We start from the raw sequence: 20178 nt of genomic DNA, 5'->3' as shown, positions 1-20178 counted from the left end.
GGCCGGCTCCCGCCTTTTGGGGCCCTGAGAGATTTGGTTGGGGTGCCCCCCACCTCGCGGTGAAACATTTGAGTACCCCTCTGATGGTGAAGAGAAATGTATGTTTTAAAATTAATTTCCTGCAATTCTACACATTTTGTAATTTTGTCACTTTTAATTTAACATTTATTTAAGGTTAGTCGGTTAAGAACAAATTCTTATTTGCAATTACGGCCTAGGAACAGTGGGTTAACTGCCTTGTCAGCTCAGGGATTCGATCTAGCAACCTTTCGGTTACTGGCCCAAGGCTACCTGCCACCCCCCTGCCGTAATGACTTATTCCATGTTAATATGGGCCCCTGGGCACATTCCCTGCCTGGTTGGTATTCAGCAGTGATTACTACTAAGGTTAGATAGCTGGCTAACTTCCAATCTAAAATCGCTAATTGAGTGACTGTCAATGACAAACAAAGTGCTGATGCACAACCAAATGTCTAAATTGGACCTGGTGTATTCTACTATTCTGAGACTTAATAGTAAGTTGAGACCCAAACTGAGCTCCTAAGATATTGTCAAACCACGTCAAGAGGCAGTCAATGAACTGGGAGTAGCTGGAGATGGACTTGACCTCCAGGCAAGCAACCAGAGCCATGTCGTCTGCATATGAGGGCCATATCACTGTTGCTTCCTAAGAGATTTGTCCACATCCTGCCTTTTTATTCACTTACCTGACAGACAATCTCTTTGTCCTAATGTTCTTTCATCTTTCAGTTTCTGTCCTGTTTTCTTCCTTTGTGGATTTTATCCACATGCCTCAGCAGATGAGACTTCTGAGTGAATCTTTTACCACAGACGGAGCAGCCATGTGGTTTCTCTCCTGTGTGAGTCAGTATATGCCTCCTTAGGTCCGCCTTCTGAATGAAGCTTTTCCCACAGTCACCACACCTGTATGGTTTCTCTCCTGTGTGAGTTCGTATATGATCCGTTAGTGTCTTCTTGTTCAGTTAGGTGCCCCTTCTCATTGAAGCTTTGCCCACAGTCACCACATCGAAATGAATTATCTCTGGTGTGAGTTTGTATATGCGTGGTTAAGTTCCCCCTCTGATTGAAGGTTTTCCCACATTCTCCACAGCAAAATGAATTATCTCTGGTGTGAGTCCGTATATGCATGTTTAGGTTACCCCTTTGATTGAAGCTTTTCCCACAGTCACCACAGCTGAACGGTTTCTCTCCTGTGTGAGACAATATATGTATCTTAAGGGACCCTTTATGCCTGAAGCTCCTCCCACAGTCACCACAGATAAATGGTTTCTCTCCTGTGTGAGTCCGTATATGCATGGTTAAGACCTCCTTGCGATTAAAGCTTTTCCCACAGTCTCCACAGCTAAACGGTTTCTCTCCTGTGTGAGTCAGTTTATGCATGGTTAGGTGTCGCTTGAGCCCAAAGCTTTTCCCGCATTCTCCACAGGTAAAAGGTTTCTCTCCTATGTGAGTCAGTTTATGAATGCTTAGATTCCCCTTCTGACTGAAGCTTTTCCCACAGTCATCACAGCTAAAAGGTTTCTCACCTGTGTGAGTCAGTTGATGCACGGAAAGGTGTCCCTTCTTATTGAAGCTTTTCCCACAGTCACCACAGCTGAATGGTTTCTCTCCTGTGTGAGTTCGTATATGATCCGTTAGTGTCTTCTTGAGCCCAAAGCTTTTCCCGCAGTCACCACAGCTAAATGGTTTCTCTCCCGTGTGAGTCAGTACATGTTCGGTTAGGTTCCCCTTCTGAGTGAAGCTTTTCCCACAGTCACCACAGTTGAATGGTTTCTCTCCTGTGTGAATCCTTAAGTGCTTGGAAAGATAGCCTTTGTATTTGAAGATCTTTCCACAAACTGGACAGATACAGGGTTTTCCACTGTGACAGCGTCGGACATGGGCCTTCAGTTTACAGGTGGAGTTGTAGCGTTTTCTGCAGAATCTACATTCACTGGGTCTCTTCTTGGGGAAAGTCACATGTCTCTGCAGGTCAGCTTTCAGAGGAAACGTTTTACCACAGTCACGGCAGTGGTGAGTTCTTCTAGATGTGGTGTTGGGTTTGGAACAGTGTTTCTCAAATGGTGGACTGGGATCCAATGGTGGACTGGGATCCAATGGTGGACTGGGATCCAATGGTGGGCTGCTGTCAAGTCCCACTGTGTCGCTGCTTACGGCTGTACTGTGGCTTGAGGTATTGCTGTCATTATCTGGAAGGTCAAGACCATTTAAGTGGGTCACATGGACAAAAGATTTGAGATCCACTGGTTTAGAGTCTCTCTCTCTGTTCTCCACAGGCTGGGTTTGGGGAAGAGTCAAGGACCAAAGTGGTTCCTCCTGATCACATTCACTTTTCACACAGGAAGGAGTGAAATTGAACTCTATGATATCAGGCTCCAGATCTTGAATCTGCTCTTCCTCCTGACTGGTCCTGACTTCCTCCTGTTCTTCTTTAATCTGTGTGGGCTCTGGGTCCTCCGGCTCCAGACTGGGGCTCCACTCCTGCTCACAGTGCTGCTGATCAGGAGGAACCTCCTCTTCAGAGACAGAGAGCTGCAGGGAGTCTGGAGGGAAGGAGAGGAGGAGCAGATGTTATTTATAACAGAATTTGGAATCAATCATGAATTACAGATCTCTATGACTTTTAATTTCATGTCTGATCAGAACAGGGATGAGGTGGATGTCCTGGTTAAGGAGGGTTTAATGGGAAGAGATGTCCGGGTTAAGGAGGGTTTAATGGGAAGAGATGTCCGGGTTAAGGAGGGTTTAATGGGAAGAGATGTCCAGGTTAAGGAGGGTTTAATGGGAAGAGATGTCCAGGTTAAGGAGGGTTTAATGGGAAGAGATGTCCAGGTTAAGGAGGGTTTAATGGGAAGAGATGTCCAGGTTCAGGGGGGTTTAATGGGAAGAGATGTCCAGGTTTAGGGCGGGTTTAATGGAAAGAGATGTCCAGGTTAAGGAGGGTTTAATGGGAAGAGATGTCCAGCTTAAGGAGGGTTTAATGGGAAGAGATGTCCAGGTTAAGGGGGGTTTAATTGAAGGAAACCGCTAACAATGTCTGTAGTGTAGCAGGGCCACAACGAGCTCAACACAATATACTTATTTACAACAGATGCTCCTTGGCTCCAAAACCACAAGACAAAATATCTCTTGGAACTGAAGTTAAGCTGCTTAAAAAAACAACAGCAGAGGTATGTGACATCGGAAGGACAAGTAGTAGCAGGAGAGGGAACATGTAGTGGCCGTCAGGAGAGAAATAGAAAGGGGAAAACACATTTCAGTTGTACAACTGACTAGGTATCCCTCCCTTTCCAGAAAACACATTTCAGTTGTAAAACTGACTAGGTATCCCTCCCTTTCCAGAAAGCACATTTCAGTTGTACATCTGACTAGGTATCCCTCCCTTTCCAGAAAACACATTTCAGTTGTACAACTGACTAGGTATCCCTCCCTTTCCAGAAAGCACATTTCAGTTGTACAACTGACTAGGTATCCCTCCCTTTCCAGAAAGCACATTTCAGTTGAATACATTCAGTTGTACAACTGACTAGGTATCCCTCCCTTTCCAGAAAGCACATTTCAGTTGTACAACTGACTAGGTATCCCTCCCTTTCCAGAAAGCACATTTCAGTTGTACATCTGACTAGGTATCCCTCCCTTTCCAGAAAGCACATTTCAGTTGAATACATTCAGTTGTACAACTGACTAGGTATCCCTCCCTTTCCAGAAAGCACATTTCAGTTGTACAACTGACTAGGTATCCCTCCCTTTCCAGAAAGCACATTTCAGTTGTACAACTGACTAGGTATCCCTCCCTTTCCAGAAAGCACATTTCAGTTGTACAACTGACTAGGTATCCCTCCCTTTCCAGAAAGCACATTTCAGTTGAATACATTCAGTTGTACAACTGACTAGGTATCCCTCCCTTTCCAGAAAGCACATTTCAGTTGTACAACTGACTAGGTATCCCTCCCTTTCCAGAAAGCACATTTCAGTTGTACAACTGACTAGGTATCCCTCCCTTTCCAGAAAGCACATTTCAGTTGAATACATTCAGTTGTACAACTGACTAGGTATCCCTCCCTTTCCAGAAAGCACATTTCAGTTGAATACATTCAGTTGTACAACTGACTAGGTATCCCTCCCTTTCCAGAAAGCACATTTCAGTTGAATACATTCAGTTGTACAACTGACTAGGTATCCCTCCCTTTCCAGAAAGCACATTTCAGTTGAATACATTCAGTTGTGCAACTGACTAGGTATCCCTCCCTTTCCAGAAAGCACATTTCAGTTGAATACATTCAGTTGTACAACTGACTAGGTATCCCTCCCTTTCCAGAAAGCACATTTCAGTTGTACAACTGACTAGGTATCCCTCCCTTTCCAGAAAGCACATTTCAGTTGAATACATTCAGTTGTACAACTGACTAGGTATCCCTCCCTTTCCAGAAAGCACATTTCAGTTGAATACATTCAGTTGTACAACTGACTAGGTATCCCTCCCTTTCCAGAAAGCACATTTCAGTTGAATACATTCAGTTGTACAACTGACTAGGTATCCTCCCTTTCCAGAAAGCACATTTCAGTTGTACAACTGACTAGGTATCCCTCCCTTTCCAGAAAGCACATTTCAGTTGTACAACTGACTAGGTATCCCTCCCTTTCCAGAAAGCACATTTCAGTTGAATACATTCAGTTGTACAACTGACTAGGTATCCCTCCCTTTCCAGAAAGCACATTTCAGTTGTACAACTGACTAGGTATCCCTCCCTTTCCAGAAAGCACATTTCAGTTGTACAACTGACTAGGTATCCCTCCCTTTCCAGAAAGCACATTTCAGTTGTACAACTGACTAGGTATCCCTCCCTTTCCAGAAAGCACATTTCAGTTGAATACATTCAGTTGTACAACTGACTAGGTATCCCTCCCTTTCCAGAAAGCACATTTCAGTTGAATACATTCAGTTGTACAACTGACTAGGTATCCCTCCCTTTCCAGAAAGCACATTTCAGTTGAAAACATTCAGTTGTACAACTGACTAGGTATCCTCCCTTTCCAGAAAGCACATTTCAGTTGTACGACTGACTAGGTATCCCTCCCTTTCCAGAAAGCACATTTCAGTTGTACAACTGACTAGGTATCCCTCCCTTTCCAGAAAGCACATTTCAGTTGAATACATTCAGTTGTACAACTGACTAGGTATCCCTCCCTTTCCAGAAAGCACATTTCAGTTGTACAACTGACTAGGTATCCCTCCCTTTCCAGAAAGCACATTTCAGTTGTACAACTGACTAGGTATCCCTCCCTTTCCAGAAAGCACATTTCAGTTGTACAACTGACTAGGTATCCCTCCCTTTCCAGAAAGCACATTTCAGTTGTACATCTGACTAGGTATCCCTCCCTTTCCAGAAAGCACATTTCGGTTGTACAACTGACTAGGTATCCCTCCCTTTCCGGAAAGCACATTTCGGTTGTACAACTGACTAGGTATCCCTCCCTTTCCAGAAAGCACATTTCAGTTGTACAACTGACTAGGTATCCCTCCCTTTCCAGAAAGCACATTTCAGTTGTACAACTGACTAGGTATCCCTCCCTTTCCAGAAAGCACATTTCAGTTGTACAACTGACTAGGTATCCCTCCCTTTTCAGAAAGCACATTTCAGTTGTACATCTGACTAGGTATCCCTCCCTTTCCAGAAAGCACATTTCAGTTGTACAACTGACTAGGTATCCCTCCCTTTCCAGAAAGCACATTTCAGTTGTACAACTGACTAGGTATCCCTCCCTTTCCAGAAAGCACATTTCAGTTGTACAACTGACTAGGTATCCCTCCCTTTCCAGAAAGCACATTTCAGTTGTACAACTGACTAGGTATCCCTCCCTTTCCAGAAAGCACATTTAAGTTGTACAACTGACTAGGTATCCCTCCCTTTCCAGAAAGCACATTTCAGTTGTACATCTGACTAGGTATCCCTCTCTTTCCAGAAAGCACATTTCAGTTGTACAACTGACTAGGTATCCCTCCCTTTCCAGAAAGCACATTTCAGTTGTAGAACTGACTAGGTATCCCTCCCTTTCCAGAAAGCACATTTCAGTTGTACAACTGACTAGGTATCCCTCCCTTTCCAGAAAGCACATTTCAGTTGTACAACTGACTAGGTATCCCTCCCTTTCCAGAAAGCACATTTCAGTTGTACAACTGACTAGGTATCCCTCCCTTTCCAGAAAGCACATTTCAGTTGTACAACTGACTAGGTATCCCTCCCTTTCCAGAAAGCACATTTCAGTTGAATACATTCAGTTGTACAACTGACTAGGTATCCCTCCCTTTCCAGAAAGCACATTTCAGTTGTACAACTGACTAGGTATCCCTCCCTTTCCAGAAAGCACATTTCAGTTGAATACATTCAGTTGTACAACTGACTAGGTATCCCTCCCTTTCCAGAAAGCACATTTCAGTTGAATACATTTAGTTGTACAACTGACTAGGTATCCCTCCCTTTCCAGAAAGCACATTTCAGTTGTACAACTGACTAGGTATCCCTCCCTTTCCAGAAAGCACATTTCAGTTGTACAACTGACTAGGTATCCCTCCCTTTCCAGAAAGCACATTTCAGTTGAATGCATTCAGTTGTACAACTGACTAGGTATCCCTCCCTTTCCAGAAAGCACATTTCAGTTGAATACATTCAGTTGTACAACTGACTAGGTATCCCTCCCTTTCCATAAAGCACATTTCAGTTGAATACATTCAGTTGTACAACTGACTAGGTATCCCTCCCTTTCCAGAAAGCACATTTCAGTTGAATACATTTAGTTGTACAACTGACTAGGTATCCCTCCCTTTCCAGAAAGCACATTTCAGTTGAATACATTTAGTTGTACAACTGACTAGGTATCCCTCCCTTTCCAGAAAGCACATTTCAGTTGTACAACTGACTAGGTATCCCTCCCTTTCCAGAAAGCACATTTCAGTTGAATACATTCAGTTGTACATCTGACTAGGTATCCCTCCCTTTCCAGAAAGCACATTTCAGTTGAATACATTCAGTTGTACAACTGACTAGGTATCCCTCCCTTTCCAGAAAGCACATTTCAGTTGAATACATTCAGTTGTACAACTGACTAGGTATCCCTCCCTTTCCAGAAAGCACATTTCAGTTGTACAACTGACTAGGTATCCCTCCCTTTCCAGAAAGCACATTTCAGTTGAATACATTCAGTTGTACAACTGACTAGGTATCCCTCCCTTTCCAGAAAGCACATTTCAGTTGAATACATTCAGTTGTACAACTGCCTAGGTATCCCTCCCTTTCCAGAAAGCACATTTCAGTTGAATACATTCAGTTGTACAACTGACTAGGTATCCCTCCCTTTCCAGAAAGCACATTTCAGTTGAATACATTCAGTTGTACAACTGACTAGGTATCCCTCCCTTTCCAGAAAGCACATTTCAGTTGAATACATTCAGTTTTACAACTGACTAGGTATCCCTCCCTTTCCAGAAAGCACATTTCAGTTGAATACATTCAGTTGTACAACTGACTAGGTATCCCTCCCTTTCCAGAAAGCACATTTCAGTTGAATACATTCAGTTGTACAACTGACTAGGTATCCCTCCCTTTCCAGAAAGCACATTTCAGTTGTACAACTGACTAGGTATCCCTCCCTTTCCAGAAAGCACATTTCAGTTGAATACATTCAGTTGTACAACTGACTAGGTATCCCTCCCTTTCCAGAAAGCACATTTCAGTTGAATACATTCAGTTGTACAACTGACTAGGTATCCCTCCCTTTCCAGAAAGCACATTTCAGTTGAATACATTCAGTTGTACAACTGACTAGGTATCCCTCCCTTTCCAGAAAGCACATTTCAGTTGAATACATTCAGTTGTACAACTGACTAGGTATCCCTCCCTTTCCAGAAAGCACATTTCAGTTGAATACATTCAGTTGTACAACTGACTAGGTATCCCTTCCTTTCCAGAAAGCACATTTCAGTTGAATACATTCAGTTGTACAACTGACTAGGTATCCCTCCCTTTCCAGAAAACACATTTCAGCTGAATACATTTAGTTGTACAACTGACTAGGTATCCCTCCCTTTCCAGAAAGCACATTTCTCATATCTGCTCTGCTCAAAGATAATTCTAACTAACTAACCCTAAGATAGTTCACCTGTGTCGTTTACAGTGGGAGCTAGTGATGTTACGTTTGATGCCGGAGTCAAACGCCCTCGATCACACCGACAGCTTCATTGCCGTTTTGGTACACCAGATGTACATTCATTTCCACTGAAACGCTGCGTTTGCCTTGCAGCATTGCGTTGAAGAGGCAGTTGCGGTGCGTTCTGTGTGGTGAACACGTTGGATTTATCGAACATATCCATCAAATAGTATGCCGTAGATGGCTTGACAGAAATGGCAGCAGAAGGTGAATGTTGAACTTTTTGCTAAATACATATCCAGATGATGCTGCGTAACATTTTGCGCGATGACGCTGTAGGTGTGATTGAGGCAATAGCGGAGTACTTCGAAGCGGTGTGCTCATGCTTGTATCACTTTATCAGCACGTGATCAATGACGTCTGAAGCTTCGTTTCGTGGAACAACCACCTGATTGGTTTGGTAGAAGAAAAAAAAAAAAGCTACACAGCGAACACCTTACGGGTACGTCATAGATAATAATTTGGCTGCTCAGGCCTCCCGAGTGGCACAGTGGTCTAAGACACTGCATCGCAGTGTCACTAGAGATCCTGGTTCAAGTCCAGGCTCTGTCGCAGCAGACCACGACCGGGAGATCCATGGGGCGGTGCACAATTCACCCAGCATCGGATGTCCTTGTCCCATCGCGCACTAGCGACTCCTGTGGCGGGCCGGGCGCAGTGCACACTGACACGGTAGCCAGGTGTACGGTGTATCCTCCGACACGTTAAGCGGGCATTGTGTCAAAAAACAGTGCGACTTGATTGGGTTGTGTTTCGGAGGATGCACGGCTCTCAACCTTCGCCTCTACCAAGTCCGTATGTGAGTTGCAGCGATGGGACAAGACTAAATTCCCTAGAAAGCCAATTGGATACCACGAAATTGGGGAGAAAAATAATTAATAATTTAGCTGCTCTAAAAAAAAAATCACCAGCAGGTGCCACTACTGTTGATCAAAGCCTCGAATAATTTACCTATTTTTGGCACAATTGGCTGGAAAACCTTAAGGATGCTTCGTTTCCTCATCACTAGTGGGAGCAAATTAAGCATAGGGTCAGAACAAGCAAGCAGGGGGGCAGAGCCACGCACGAGCTAGCGAGATCCTATTGGCGCGTTGTAGAATGTATTTGCATATTTCCGTTAGGGAACGCCTCCTCTCCTCAATCAATCAATCAAATGAATTTTTAAAGCCCTTTTTACATCAGCAGATGTCACAAAGTGCTATACAGAAACCCAGCCTAAAACCACAAACAGCATGCAGCTGTAGAAGCACAGTGGCTAGGAAAAATTCCCTAGAAAGGCAGGAACCTAGGAAGAAATCTAGAGAGGAACCAGGCTCTGAGGGGAGGCCAGTCCTCTTCTGGCTGTGCCGGGTGGAGATTATAAAAATACATGGCCATTTAAGGCCAGATTGTTCTTCAAGATGTTCAAACGTTCATAGATGACCAGCAGGGTCAAATAATAATCCCAGTGATTGTTGAGGGTGCAACAGGTCAACCTCAGGAGTAAATGTCAGTTGGCTTTTCATAGCCAATCATTCAGAGCTTGAGACAGCAGGTGCGGTGCTAGAGTCGAAAACAGCAAGTATGGGACAAGGTAGCACATCCGGTGAACAGGTCACGGTTCCCTAGCCACAGGAAGAAAAATTGAAACTGGAGCAGCAGCACGACCAGGTGGACTGGGACATCCAGGAGTCATCAGGCCAGGTAGTCCTGAGGCATGACCCTAGGGCTCAGGTCCTCCGGGAGGGAGATGGAGAGAGAATTAGAGGGAGCATACTTAAATTCACACAGGATACCAGATAAAACAGGATAATTACACCAGATATAACAGACTGACCCTAGCCCCCTAGGCACATAGACTATTTTAGCATAGATACTGGAGAATGAGACAGGGGTGGGTCGGGGGACACTGTGGCCCCGTCCGACGATACCCCCGGACAGGCCCAACGACTAGTCTGGGTTTCTCTTTCTGCCTGTGATATGCTCACAGAGTTTCTAAACCCAGAGACGCAACATCACACGACTTCTGGGACCGCTTGCGAAACAAACCAAGCAGGGGTTTGAGAAGTCAATATGAGAGAAGTGAAAAATTCTTCCTTAGTTGTTCATTTTCTTGAAATCTAAAAGGCACGACCTAGATTGGAGCCAATGTCTTAAAGTAGTTGAACGTGTTACTACTCTAACCTCGTGAAAGTGACTAACTGACACGTGTTAATTTTCGTCAAAAACAACTTTATATATATCGAAGGAGTGCCTTTTGATTGGACGGCCTACACAGTTTGTCACGAGATGACCGTTAGAAACACGTCATTGGGTCTACGCTTGAGCTTAGCTAGCCAACGTCACCTACAAGTGTGATCGGGGATTTCTATTGGAGAAGCAGTTTCTGCCTATCTTCATACTGTACTGTTTTTGGTATGCTCTTGCTAGGGTCCTCCAATGAACATCCTGGGAATATTGACTGCTGATAGGTTTACATAATACTGACTGGTGTGACCTTGACCAATAAGAACTTCATGAAATTGGTGGTCTTCTTATGGGAGACTGACATGATGACCACACTGCCCACGTTGTGTGCACGAGCGTTGCAAAATAAATGTACACATACATGTTATTCAATCATTTCATCCAAACTGCTCTCGCGCATCTGCGTAGCCAGGCGCTACAATATAACTTGGTTCTATTTTTACGCTTCACGCACTCCAAGTCCCGCCTCTCCCATCTCCTCGTTGGTTTTTAAGAGCATATACCCACGTTGGAGATTGAAAGATGAACTGAGGCCCACATTCCAGTCCAGTTGGTGATGGTAACACACTTTAAAGTTGGTTGCCAACCGCCAAAAGTACACAGACGAAGAAGACCGAAGGAGGAGAGATTACTAGAAGACTGAAGGAGGAGAGATTACTAGAAGATCGAAGGAGGAGAGATTACTAGAAGATCGAAGGAGGAGAGATTACTAGAAGACCGAAGGAGGAGAGATTACTAGAAGACTGAAGGAGGAGAGATTACTAGAAAACTGAAGGAGGAGAGATTACTAGAAGACCGAAGGAGGAGAGATTACTAGAAGACCGAAGGAGGAGAGATTACTAGAAGACCGAAGGAGGAGAGATTACTAGAAGACTGAAGGAGGAGAGATTACTAGAAGACTAAAGGAGGAGAGATTACTAGAAGACTGAAGGAGGAGAGATTACTAGAAGACCGAAGGAGGAGAGATTACTAGAAACGAATTAGCTTTCCCCTTTTATCTGTGGATTAATTGTCGGAGTCGAGAAACACACGATTTTGTGTGACTCAAAATTCTACAAAGATCCAGAAAAAAAAGGCCCTTGTGCATTCCAGGTAAAATAAAAACCCGATGTTTATATTTATTTATTTATTTTATTTTACCTTTATTTAACTAGGCAAGTCAGTTAAGAACAAATTCTTATTTTCTATGACGGCCTAGGAACAGTGGGTTAACTGTATTTTTTTGTGAAGAATCAACAACAAGTGGGACACAATCATGAAGTGGAACGACATTTATTGGATATTTCAAACTTTTTTAACAAATCAAAAACAGAAAAATTGGGCGTGCAAAATTATTCAGCCCCCTTAAGTTAATACTTTGTAGCGCCACCTTTTGCTGCGATTACAGCTGTAAGTCGCTTGGGGTATGTCTCTATCAGTTTTGCACATCGAGAGACTGAAATTTTTTCCCATTCCTCCTTGCAAAACAGCTCGAGCTCAGTGAGGTTGGATGGAGAGCATTTGTGAACAGCAGTTTTCAGTTCTTTCCACAGATTCTCGATTGGATTCAGGTCTGGACTTTGACTTGGCCATTCTAACACCTGGATATGTTTATTTTTGAACCATTCCATTGTAGATTTTGCTTTATGTTTTGGATCATTGTCTTGTTGGAAGACAAATCTCTGTCCCAGTCTCAGGTCTTTTGCAGACTCCATCAGGTTTTCTTCCAGAATGGTCCTGTATTTGGCTCCATCTTCCCATCAATTTTAACCATCTTCCCTGTCCCTGCTGAAGAAAAGCAGGCCCAAACCATGATGCTGCCACCACCATGTTTGACAGTGGGGATGGTGTGTTCAGCTGTGTTGCTTTTACGCCAAACATAACGTTTTGCATTGTTGCCAAAAAAGTTCCATTTTGGTTTCATCTGACCAGAGCACCTTCTTCCACATGTTTGGTGTGTCTTCCAGGTGGCTTGTGGCAAACTTTAAACAACACTTTGTATGGATATCTTTAAGAAATGGCTTTCTTCTTGCCACTCTTCCATAAAGGCCAGATGTGTGCAATATACGACTGATTGTTGTCCTATGGACAGAGTCTCCCACCTCAGCTGTAGATCTCTGCAGTTCATCCAGAGTGATCATGGGCCTCTTGGCTGCATCTCTGATCAGTCTTCTCCTTGCATGAGCTGAAAGTTTAGAGGGACGGCCAGGTCTTGGTAGATTTGCAGTGGTCTGATACTCCTTCCATTTCAATATTATCGCTTGCACAGTGCTCCTTGGGATGTTTAAAGCTTGGGAAATCTTTTTGTATCCAAATCCGACTTTAAACTTCTTCACAACAGTATCTCGGACCTGCCTGGTGTGTTCCTTGTTCTTCATGATGCTCTCTGCGCTTTTAACGGACCTCTGAGACTATCACAGTGCAGGTGCATTTATACGGAGACTTGATTACACACAGGTGGATTGTATTTACCATCATTAGTCATTTAGGTCAACATTGGATCATTCAGAGATCCTCACTGAACTTCTGGAGAGAGTTTGCTGCACTGAAAGTAAAGGGGCTGAATAATTTTGCACGCCCAATTTTTCCGTTTTTGATTTGTTAAAAAAGTTGGAAATATCCAATAAATGTTGTTCCACTTCATGATTGTGTCCCACTTGTTGTTGATTCTTCACAAAAAAATACAGTTTTATATCTTTATGTTTGAAGCCTGAAATGTGGCAAAAGGTCGCAAAGTTAAAGGGGGCCGAATACTTTCGCAAGGCACTGTATCTTTCCATTAAACCCCCCCTAAACCAGGACATATCTTTCCATTAAACCCCCCCTAAACCTGGACATATCTTTCCATTAAACCCCCCCTAAACCTGGACATATCTTTCCATTAAACCCCCCCTAAACCTGGACATATCTTTCCATTAACCCCCCCCCTAAACCTGGACATATCTTTCCATTAAACCCCCCCTTAACATGGAAATCTCTTTCCATTAACCCCCCCCTAAACCTTGACATATCTTTCCATTAAACCCCCCTAAACCTGGAAATCTCTTTCCATTAAACCCCCCCTTAACCTTTGAACCCTAGGTTGTCCAAGCATTGACATGTCGTGGCTGTTATCATCCATTCAACGTAAAAAATAAAAAATAAATTAAAATGCTTACATCACAAAGCCTAAACAGTTTATTAATTTACTATAACTATTGCTAACTATCAGTAGATCTATGTACAAACCTGTTCTACATAGTTTTATCTCCGGTGTGATCCGCAGCAGTCTCCGTAGCCGATCATTCTCCTCCTGGTACACTGCTACAGTTTCCTCAATCGCACCAAAAATCTCCACAGCAGCAGATGCCGTTAAACATTCATTTAACAACACACTCAACAACTGTAGTTTAGACGTTTTCAGTGGACTGAGAGTTGGGTATTCAGCTAATATGGCTTCTTGACATGGGTCCTTCTGATCACATTCACTTTTCACACAGGAAGTAGTGAATATGGAGTCTTTGGTATCAACGAGCCCTTGACGCTGCTCTTCCTCCTGACTGGTCCTGACTTCCTCCTGTTCCTCTTTAATCTGTTTGGTCTCTGGGCCCTTCTGTCCCAGACTGGGGCTCCACTCCTGCTCACAGTGCTGCTGCTCAGGGGGAACCTCTTCTTCAGAGACAGAGAGCTGCAGGGAGTCTGGGGGGAAGGAGAGGAGGGTCAGAGGTCACCTATACAGCCTTTAGACATGCTTGAGTGCACAACGCCATTTCAAAATGCTTTTGACATTTTTTTATATACAGTGGGGCAAAAAAGTATTTAGTCAGCCACCAATTGTGCAAGTTCTCCCATTTAAAAAGATGAGAGAGGCCTGTAATTTTAATCATAGGTACACTTCAACTATGACAGACAAAATGAGAAAAAAATTCCAGAAAATCACATTGTAGGATTTTTAATGAATTTATTTGCAAATTATGGTGGAAAATAAGTATTTGGTCACCTACAAACAAGCAAGATTTCTGACTCTCACATATACACAGGGTACCAGTATAGCTATATACACAGTGTACCAGTATGGCTGTATACACAGGGTACCAGTACTGAGTCAATGTGGCTTTATGACAATCAGCTGACTGTTTATAATATGGACTAGAGGTCAACCGACTATGATTTTTCAACGCCGATAACGATTATTGGAAGACCAAAAAAAGCAGATACCACTTCATCGGACAATTTATATACACGGGGTAATATAAATATATATGCAGGTGTTTGTAATAATGACAATTACAACAATACTGAATGAACACTTTTACTTTAACTTAATATAATACATAAATACAAATCTATTTAGTCTCAAATAAATAATGAAACATGTTCAATTTGGTCTAAATAATGCAAAAACAGTGTTGGAGAAGAAAGTAAAAGTGCAATATGTGCCATGTAAGAAAGCTAACGTTTCAGTTCCTTGCTCAGAACATGAGAACATATAAAAGCTGGTGGTTCCTTTTAACATGAGACTTCAATATTCCCAGTTAAGAAGTTTTAGGTTGTAGTTATTATAGGAATTATAGGACTATTTCTCTCTATACCATTTGTATTTCATATATCTTTGACTATTGAATGTTTTTATAGGCACTATAGTATTGCCAGCCTAACCTCGGGAGTTGATAGGCTTGAAGTCATAAACAGCGCTGTGCTTCAAGCATTGCGAATAGATGCTGGCAAACGCAGGAAAGTGCTGTTTGAATGAATGCTTACGAGCCTGCTGCTGCCTACCATCGCTCAGTCAGACTGCTCTATCAAATATCAAATCGTAGACTTAATTATAATTAATACACACAGAAATACGAGCCTGCTGCTGCCTACCATCGCTCAGTCAGACTGCTCTATCAAATATTTATTATTATTATTATTTAATATTATAATATAATACACACAGAAATATGATTAATATGGTCAACTACGGAAACTATAATTTTGAACTTTTATTCTTTCAGTGAAATACAGAACCATTCTGTATTTTATAGAACGGGTGGCAACCCTAAGTCTAAATATTGATGTTACATTTTACAACCTTCATTGTTATGTCATAAATATGTAAAGTTCTGGCAAATTAGTTACGGTCTTTGTTAGGAAGAAATGGTCTTCACACAGTTCTCAACGAGCCAGGCGACCCAAACTGCTGCATATACCCCGACTCTGTTGCACAGAACGCAAGAGAAGTGACACCATTTCCTTAGTTAATATTGCCTGCTAACATGAATTTCTTTTAAATATGCAGATTTTTAAAAATATATATCATCGGCGTCCAAAAATGACGATTATCGATTGTTATGAAAACTTGAAATCGGCCCTAATTAATTGGCCCTAATTAATTGGCCCTAATTAATTGGCCCTAATTAATTGGCCATGCCGATTTAATCCGTCAACCTTTAATATGGACGACCTAGTACTACTAGTAGGAATTAGATTTTTTTCTGAATATGTGATGTTTTGTTTCTCTACATTTGTGATTCCATTCAACACTACAGTGAATGTCAATGTTTGTATATCTGTTTTTTTTTCATTTAGGAAAGTTATTAAAATATATATATATATAGGGCCTCCCGGGTGGCGCAGTTGTTAAGGGCGCTGTACTGCAGCACCAGCTGTGCCATCAGAGACTCTGGGTTCGTGCCCAGGCTCTGTCGTGGGGCGACGCACAATTGGCCTAGCGTCATCCGGGTTAGGGAGGGCTTGGCCGGGAAGCGCCCGACTCCTGTGGCGGGCAGGGCGCAGGTGTTTCCTCCGACACATTGGTGCAGCTGGCTTCCAAGTTGGATGCGCACTGTGTTAAGAAGCAGTGCGGCTTGGCTTGGTTGGGTTGTGTATCCGAGGACGCATGACTTTCAACCTTCGTCTCTCCCGAGTCCGTACGGCAGACAAGATAGTAGCTACTAAAACAATTGGATACCATGAAATTATATGAAAGTGGGGCAAAAAAGTGTTTTGTGCAAGTTCTCCCACTTAAAAAGATGAGAGAGGCCTGTAATTTTCATCATATGACAAAATGAGGGAAAAAAAAAATATCCACATTATAGGATTTTTTATGATTTTTAATGAATTTATTTGCAAATTATGGTGGGAGGTTAAAGAGGTTAAACGTTTTCTGTAAGTCTTCACAAGGTTTTCACACACTGTTTCTGGTATTTTGGCCCATTCCTCCATGCAGATCTCCTCTAGAGCAGTGATGTTTTGGGGCTGTTGCTGGGCAACACGGACTTTCAGCTCCCTCCAAAGATTTTCTATGGGTTTGAGATCTGGAGACTGGCTCGGCCACTCCAGGACCTTGAAATGCTTCTTACAAAGCCACTCTTTCGTTGCCCGGGTGGTGTGTTTGGGATCATTGTCATGCTGAAAGACCCAGCCATGTTTCATCTTCAATGCCCTTGCTGATGGAAGGAGGTTTTCACTCAAAATCTCACGATACATGGCCCCATTCATTCTTTCCTTTACACGGATCCGTTGTTCTGGTCCCTTTGCAGAAAAACAGCCCCAAAGCATGATGTTTCCACCCCCATGCTTCACAGTAGGTATGGTGTTCTTTGGATGCAACTCGGTATTCTTTGTCCTCCAAACACGACGAGTTGAGTTTTTACCAAAAAGTTATATTTTGGTTTCATCTGACTATATGACATTCTCCTAATCTTCTTCTGGATCATCCAAATGCTCTCTAGCAAACTTCAGACAGGCCTGGATATGTACTGGCTTAAGCAGGGGGACACGTCTGGCACTGCAGGATTTGAGTCCCTGGCGGCGTAGTGTATTACTGATGGTAGGCTTTGTTACTTTGGTCCCAGCTCTCTGCAGGTCATTCACTAGCCCCCCCGTGTGGTTCTGGGATTTTTGCTCACCGTTCTTGTGATCATTTTGACCCCACGGGGTGAGATCTTGCGTGGAGCCCCAGATCGAGGGAGATTATCAGTGGTCTTGTATGTCTTCCATTTCCTAATAATTCCTCCCACAGTTGATTTCTTCAAACCAAGCTGCTTACCTATTGCAGATTCAGTCTTCCCAGCCTGGTGCAGATCTACAATTTTGTTTCTGGTGTCCTTTGACAGCTCTTTGGTCTTGGCCATAGTGGAGTTTGGAGTGTGACTGTTTGAGGTTGTGGACAGGTGTATTTTATACTGATAACAGTATATGCTGAATGTCCCCCCTCCTCCCCCCCAGGACCCACATAATGTTATCAGGTATATGTTGAATGTCCCCCCCCTCCCCCCCAGGACCCACATAATGTTATCAGGTATATGTTGAATGTCCCCCCCCAGGACCCACATAATGTTATCAGGTATATGTTGAATGCCCCCCCCCCCCCTCCCCCCACATAATGTTATCAGGTATATGCTGAATGTCCCCCCTAGAACCCACATAATGTTATCAGGTCTATGCTGAATGTTCCCCCTAGGACCCACATAGGGGTACAAGAGATCCGGGAGGTGGGCTTGTTGCCTTTGGAGTCCAGAGTGGACCAACTTAAACTTAATCATATGTTTGACATCTTAAATGATCGTGCCCCAGGTTACATGAAAAACCACATTGATATGGTCTATAACCAGCACAGTCTCAATACCAGAGCTAGTGTGTCATGTCTTGTAAAATCCCAAGAGTAAACAGTCCTGCGAGGAGCGTGTTTTCCTATACAGGCATGTGTCTACGGAATAGCCTCCCCTTGGAGATCAAGCAAAGACAAAGTAGAAATATCTTTAAAATGTAGGAAAAGGTTTTGATTTGGACAAGGTTGTCTAAGAGAAAACATTCCACTGCCCCTTGTGACCCCTACTGCTGGTCAGGTGTATTTATTTAATTCACAATTTATTGGTCATAAATAAATGTTATTGCGGGTGTAGCGCAACAGAGAGAGACCCACAATGCCTGTATAAACACATGTTTAAAAAACGAATTACTGCAAAGTTGCCTAAGGGCTAGATGCACGGCTGCCCTATCTATCAGAGCCATTTTCTATATAGGTACGATAGGTATGTGCAATTAATAGATTGTTTTAATGTGAAATGAATATGGTTGATTTTTAAGGTTTAGTGAGAAGGTGCAGTGAATAAGTGCCCCTTTTTTAGGATGCCAATATAAATGAATGTATTTATGGTTGTTTGTCATTTTGTCTTGCCTTTTAATCATTGTGTGTTATTGTTTTTACCATTGAGGACCACTTCGGGAAACAAGCGTTTTAATTTAATACTTTTAAAGTGATATCCTACGGGTCCACATTGTACACGTCAGTTACCCCCAAAATAAATTCAAAGCAATGTAGTTAAGCATATAGAATGGAGTACAGCACAGAGTAGCAGCAGATCGTCAACCCAGTTATGAAGCGCGACTCGACCATTTATCCAGTATCGGTTGAGATATTTTGTAAAGCATTGGACTTCTATTGGAGGTATTGTATCGTATCTTTTCCATATGTATTACATTCCCTAAATCCCGTTTCAAAAGGAAGGTAGTCTCCAATTTCCAAAATTGCAATATGAGCCGTTTGGCTAATACGAGTACAGAGAGAGACAGCCTTCCCTTCCTGGTTATTCCCATCAATTGAATCAATCAGACCGATCTGTGGGTCTGTGCCTGGCTATATCTCTATCTTTAGATAAGTAATCAAATATGCAGACAACTATTGAATCATACATAACATTTGTTAATTGTTTCAATGGTTTATTACATCTTGTAGGCTACACATTCGCAGCTAAAAGCGTAATTGATGTATAGACCAATAGAAAAACATGGAGAGAACAAGTATTAGCTACAGTAGCTAGCCAGCCATCCAGATAGGTAGGTAAATAATCAAAAGTAAAACATTTAAATACAATGTTTTAAAAATGGTTAAAATTGTGATTTTGTCTAACCAGTTCATTAATTCAGTATAACTATAGCTAGCTACCAGTATATCTAAATACGAACCTATTCTACATAGTTGTATCTCTGGTGTCCTTCGCAGCAGTCTCCGTAGCCGATCATTCTCCTCCTGGTACTCCACTACCGTTTTCTCAACTGCACCGAAAATCTCCACAGCAGCCGCCGTTAAACGCTCATTTAAAAACAAACGCAACAATTGTAGTTTAGACATAGTTTAGACGACAGAGTTGGGTAGTCTATTTAGGTCAGTCAGTACGTCTTTGTTTACTCCACAAAAAAAGGGTGTTTGAAATCAAAACATTCACCTCCAATCCTGAAGCTAGCCACAATAAGGATGAATCACAATAGTGGAATTTCCGGTTCACATTCAAAATAAAAGTTCCCAATTGAAACTGATCCAAACGGATACAAATAGTGAAATAATGCCATATTTGCACTAGATAATTGTCAACAAGGTTAGTATGTTGTTATATAACTTAAAAATTAATACAATAATTATAATTTGACAAACAGTAAATAAACATGCAACATGTAAAGTGTTGGTCCCATGTTTCTTGAGCTGAAACAAAATATCCCATGAAGTGTACCTTTAAAAAAGGTAGGGGCGTGGATCAGAAAACCAGTCAGTATCTGGTGTGACACATCTCCTTTGCATAGAGTTGATCAGGCTGTTGATCGTGGCCTGTGGAATGTTGTCCCACTCCTCTTCAATGGCTGTGTGAAGTCGTACACGTCGACACGCTGTCGTACACGTCGTTCCAGAGCATCCTAAACATGCTTAATGGGTGAAATGCCTGGTGAGTATACAGGCCATGGAAGAACTGGGACATTTTCAGTTTCCAGTAATTAGGTACAGAT

General features: G+C 42.6%; 1 protein-coding gene across 1 annotated transcript; it reads right to left on the bottom strand.

Moving 5' to 3' along the window:
• Positions 1-460: 460 nt before the first annotated feature.
• LOC139415819 (uncharacterized) lies at positions 461-19531 on the bottom strand. The gene is made up of 5 exons (XM_071163933.1): positions 19366-19531; positions 13660-14109; positions 1548-2564; positions 1148-1295; positions 461-876 (listed from the first exon to the last, which is right to left on the bottom strand). Exons 1-5 carry the CDS (start codon positions 19529-19531, stop codon positions 747-749), a joined length of 1911 nt encoding a protein of 636 aa, XP_071020034.1. The 3' UTR covers positions 461-746.
• Between the last annotated feature and the right edge of the window lie 647 nt (positions 19532-20178).

Source organism: Oncorhynchus clarkii, chromosome 9 (genome assembly GCF_045791955.1).
Source record: "Oncorhynchus clarkii lewisi isolate Uvic-CL-2024 chromosome 9, UVic_Ocla_1.0, whole genome shotgun sequence".
Taxonomy (NCBI): domain Eukaryota; kingdom Metazoa; phylum Chordata; class Actinopteri; order Salmoniformes; family Salmonidae; genus Oncorhynchus; species Oncorhynchus clarkii.
Note: the sequence above shows the minus strand (reverse complement) of the source record. Positions and strands in the feature narration are given on the sequence as shown.

Bases quoted from the DNA above. Each gene is read 5' to 3' on its own strand.
- LOC139415819 (XM_071163933.1), bottom strand. From the start codon at position 19,531: ATGTCTAAACTACAATTGTTGCGTTTGTTTTTAAATGAGCGTTTAACG. The intron at 2,565-13,659 runs GTTTGTACATAG...CCTTCCCTCCAG, and splicing joins GATAAAACTATGTAGAACAG to ACTCCCTGCAGCTCTCTGTC. The intron at 1,296-1,547 runs GTGAGAAACCTT...GGACTCACACAG, and splicing joins GCATCAACTGACTCACACAG to GAGAGAAACCATTTATCTGT.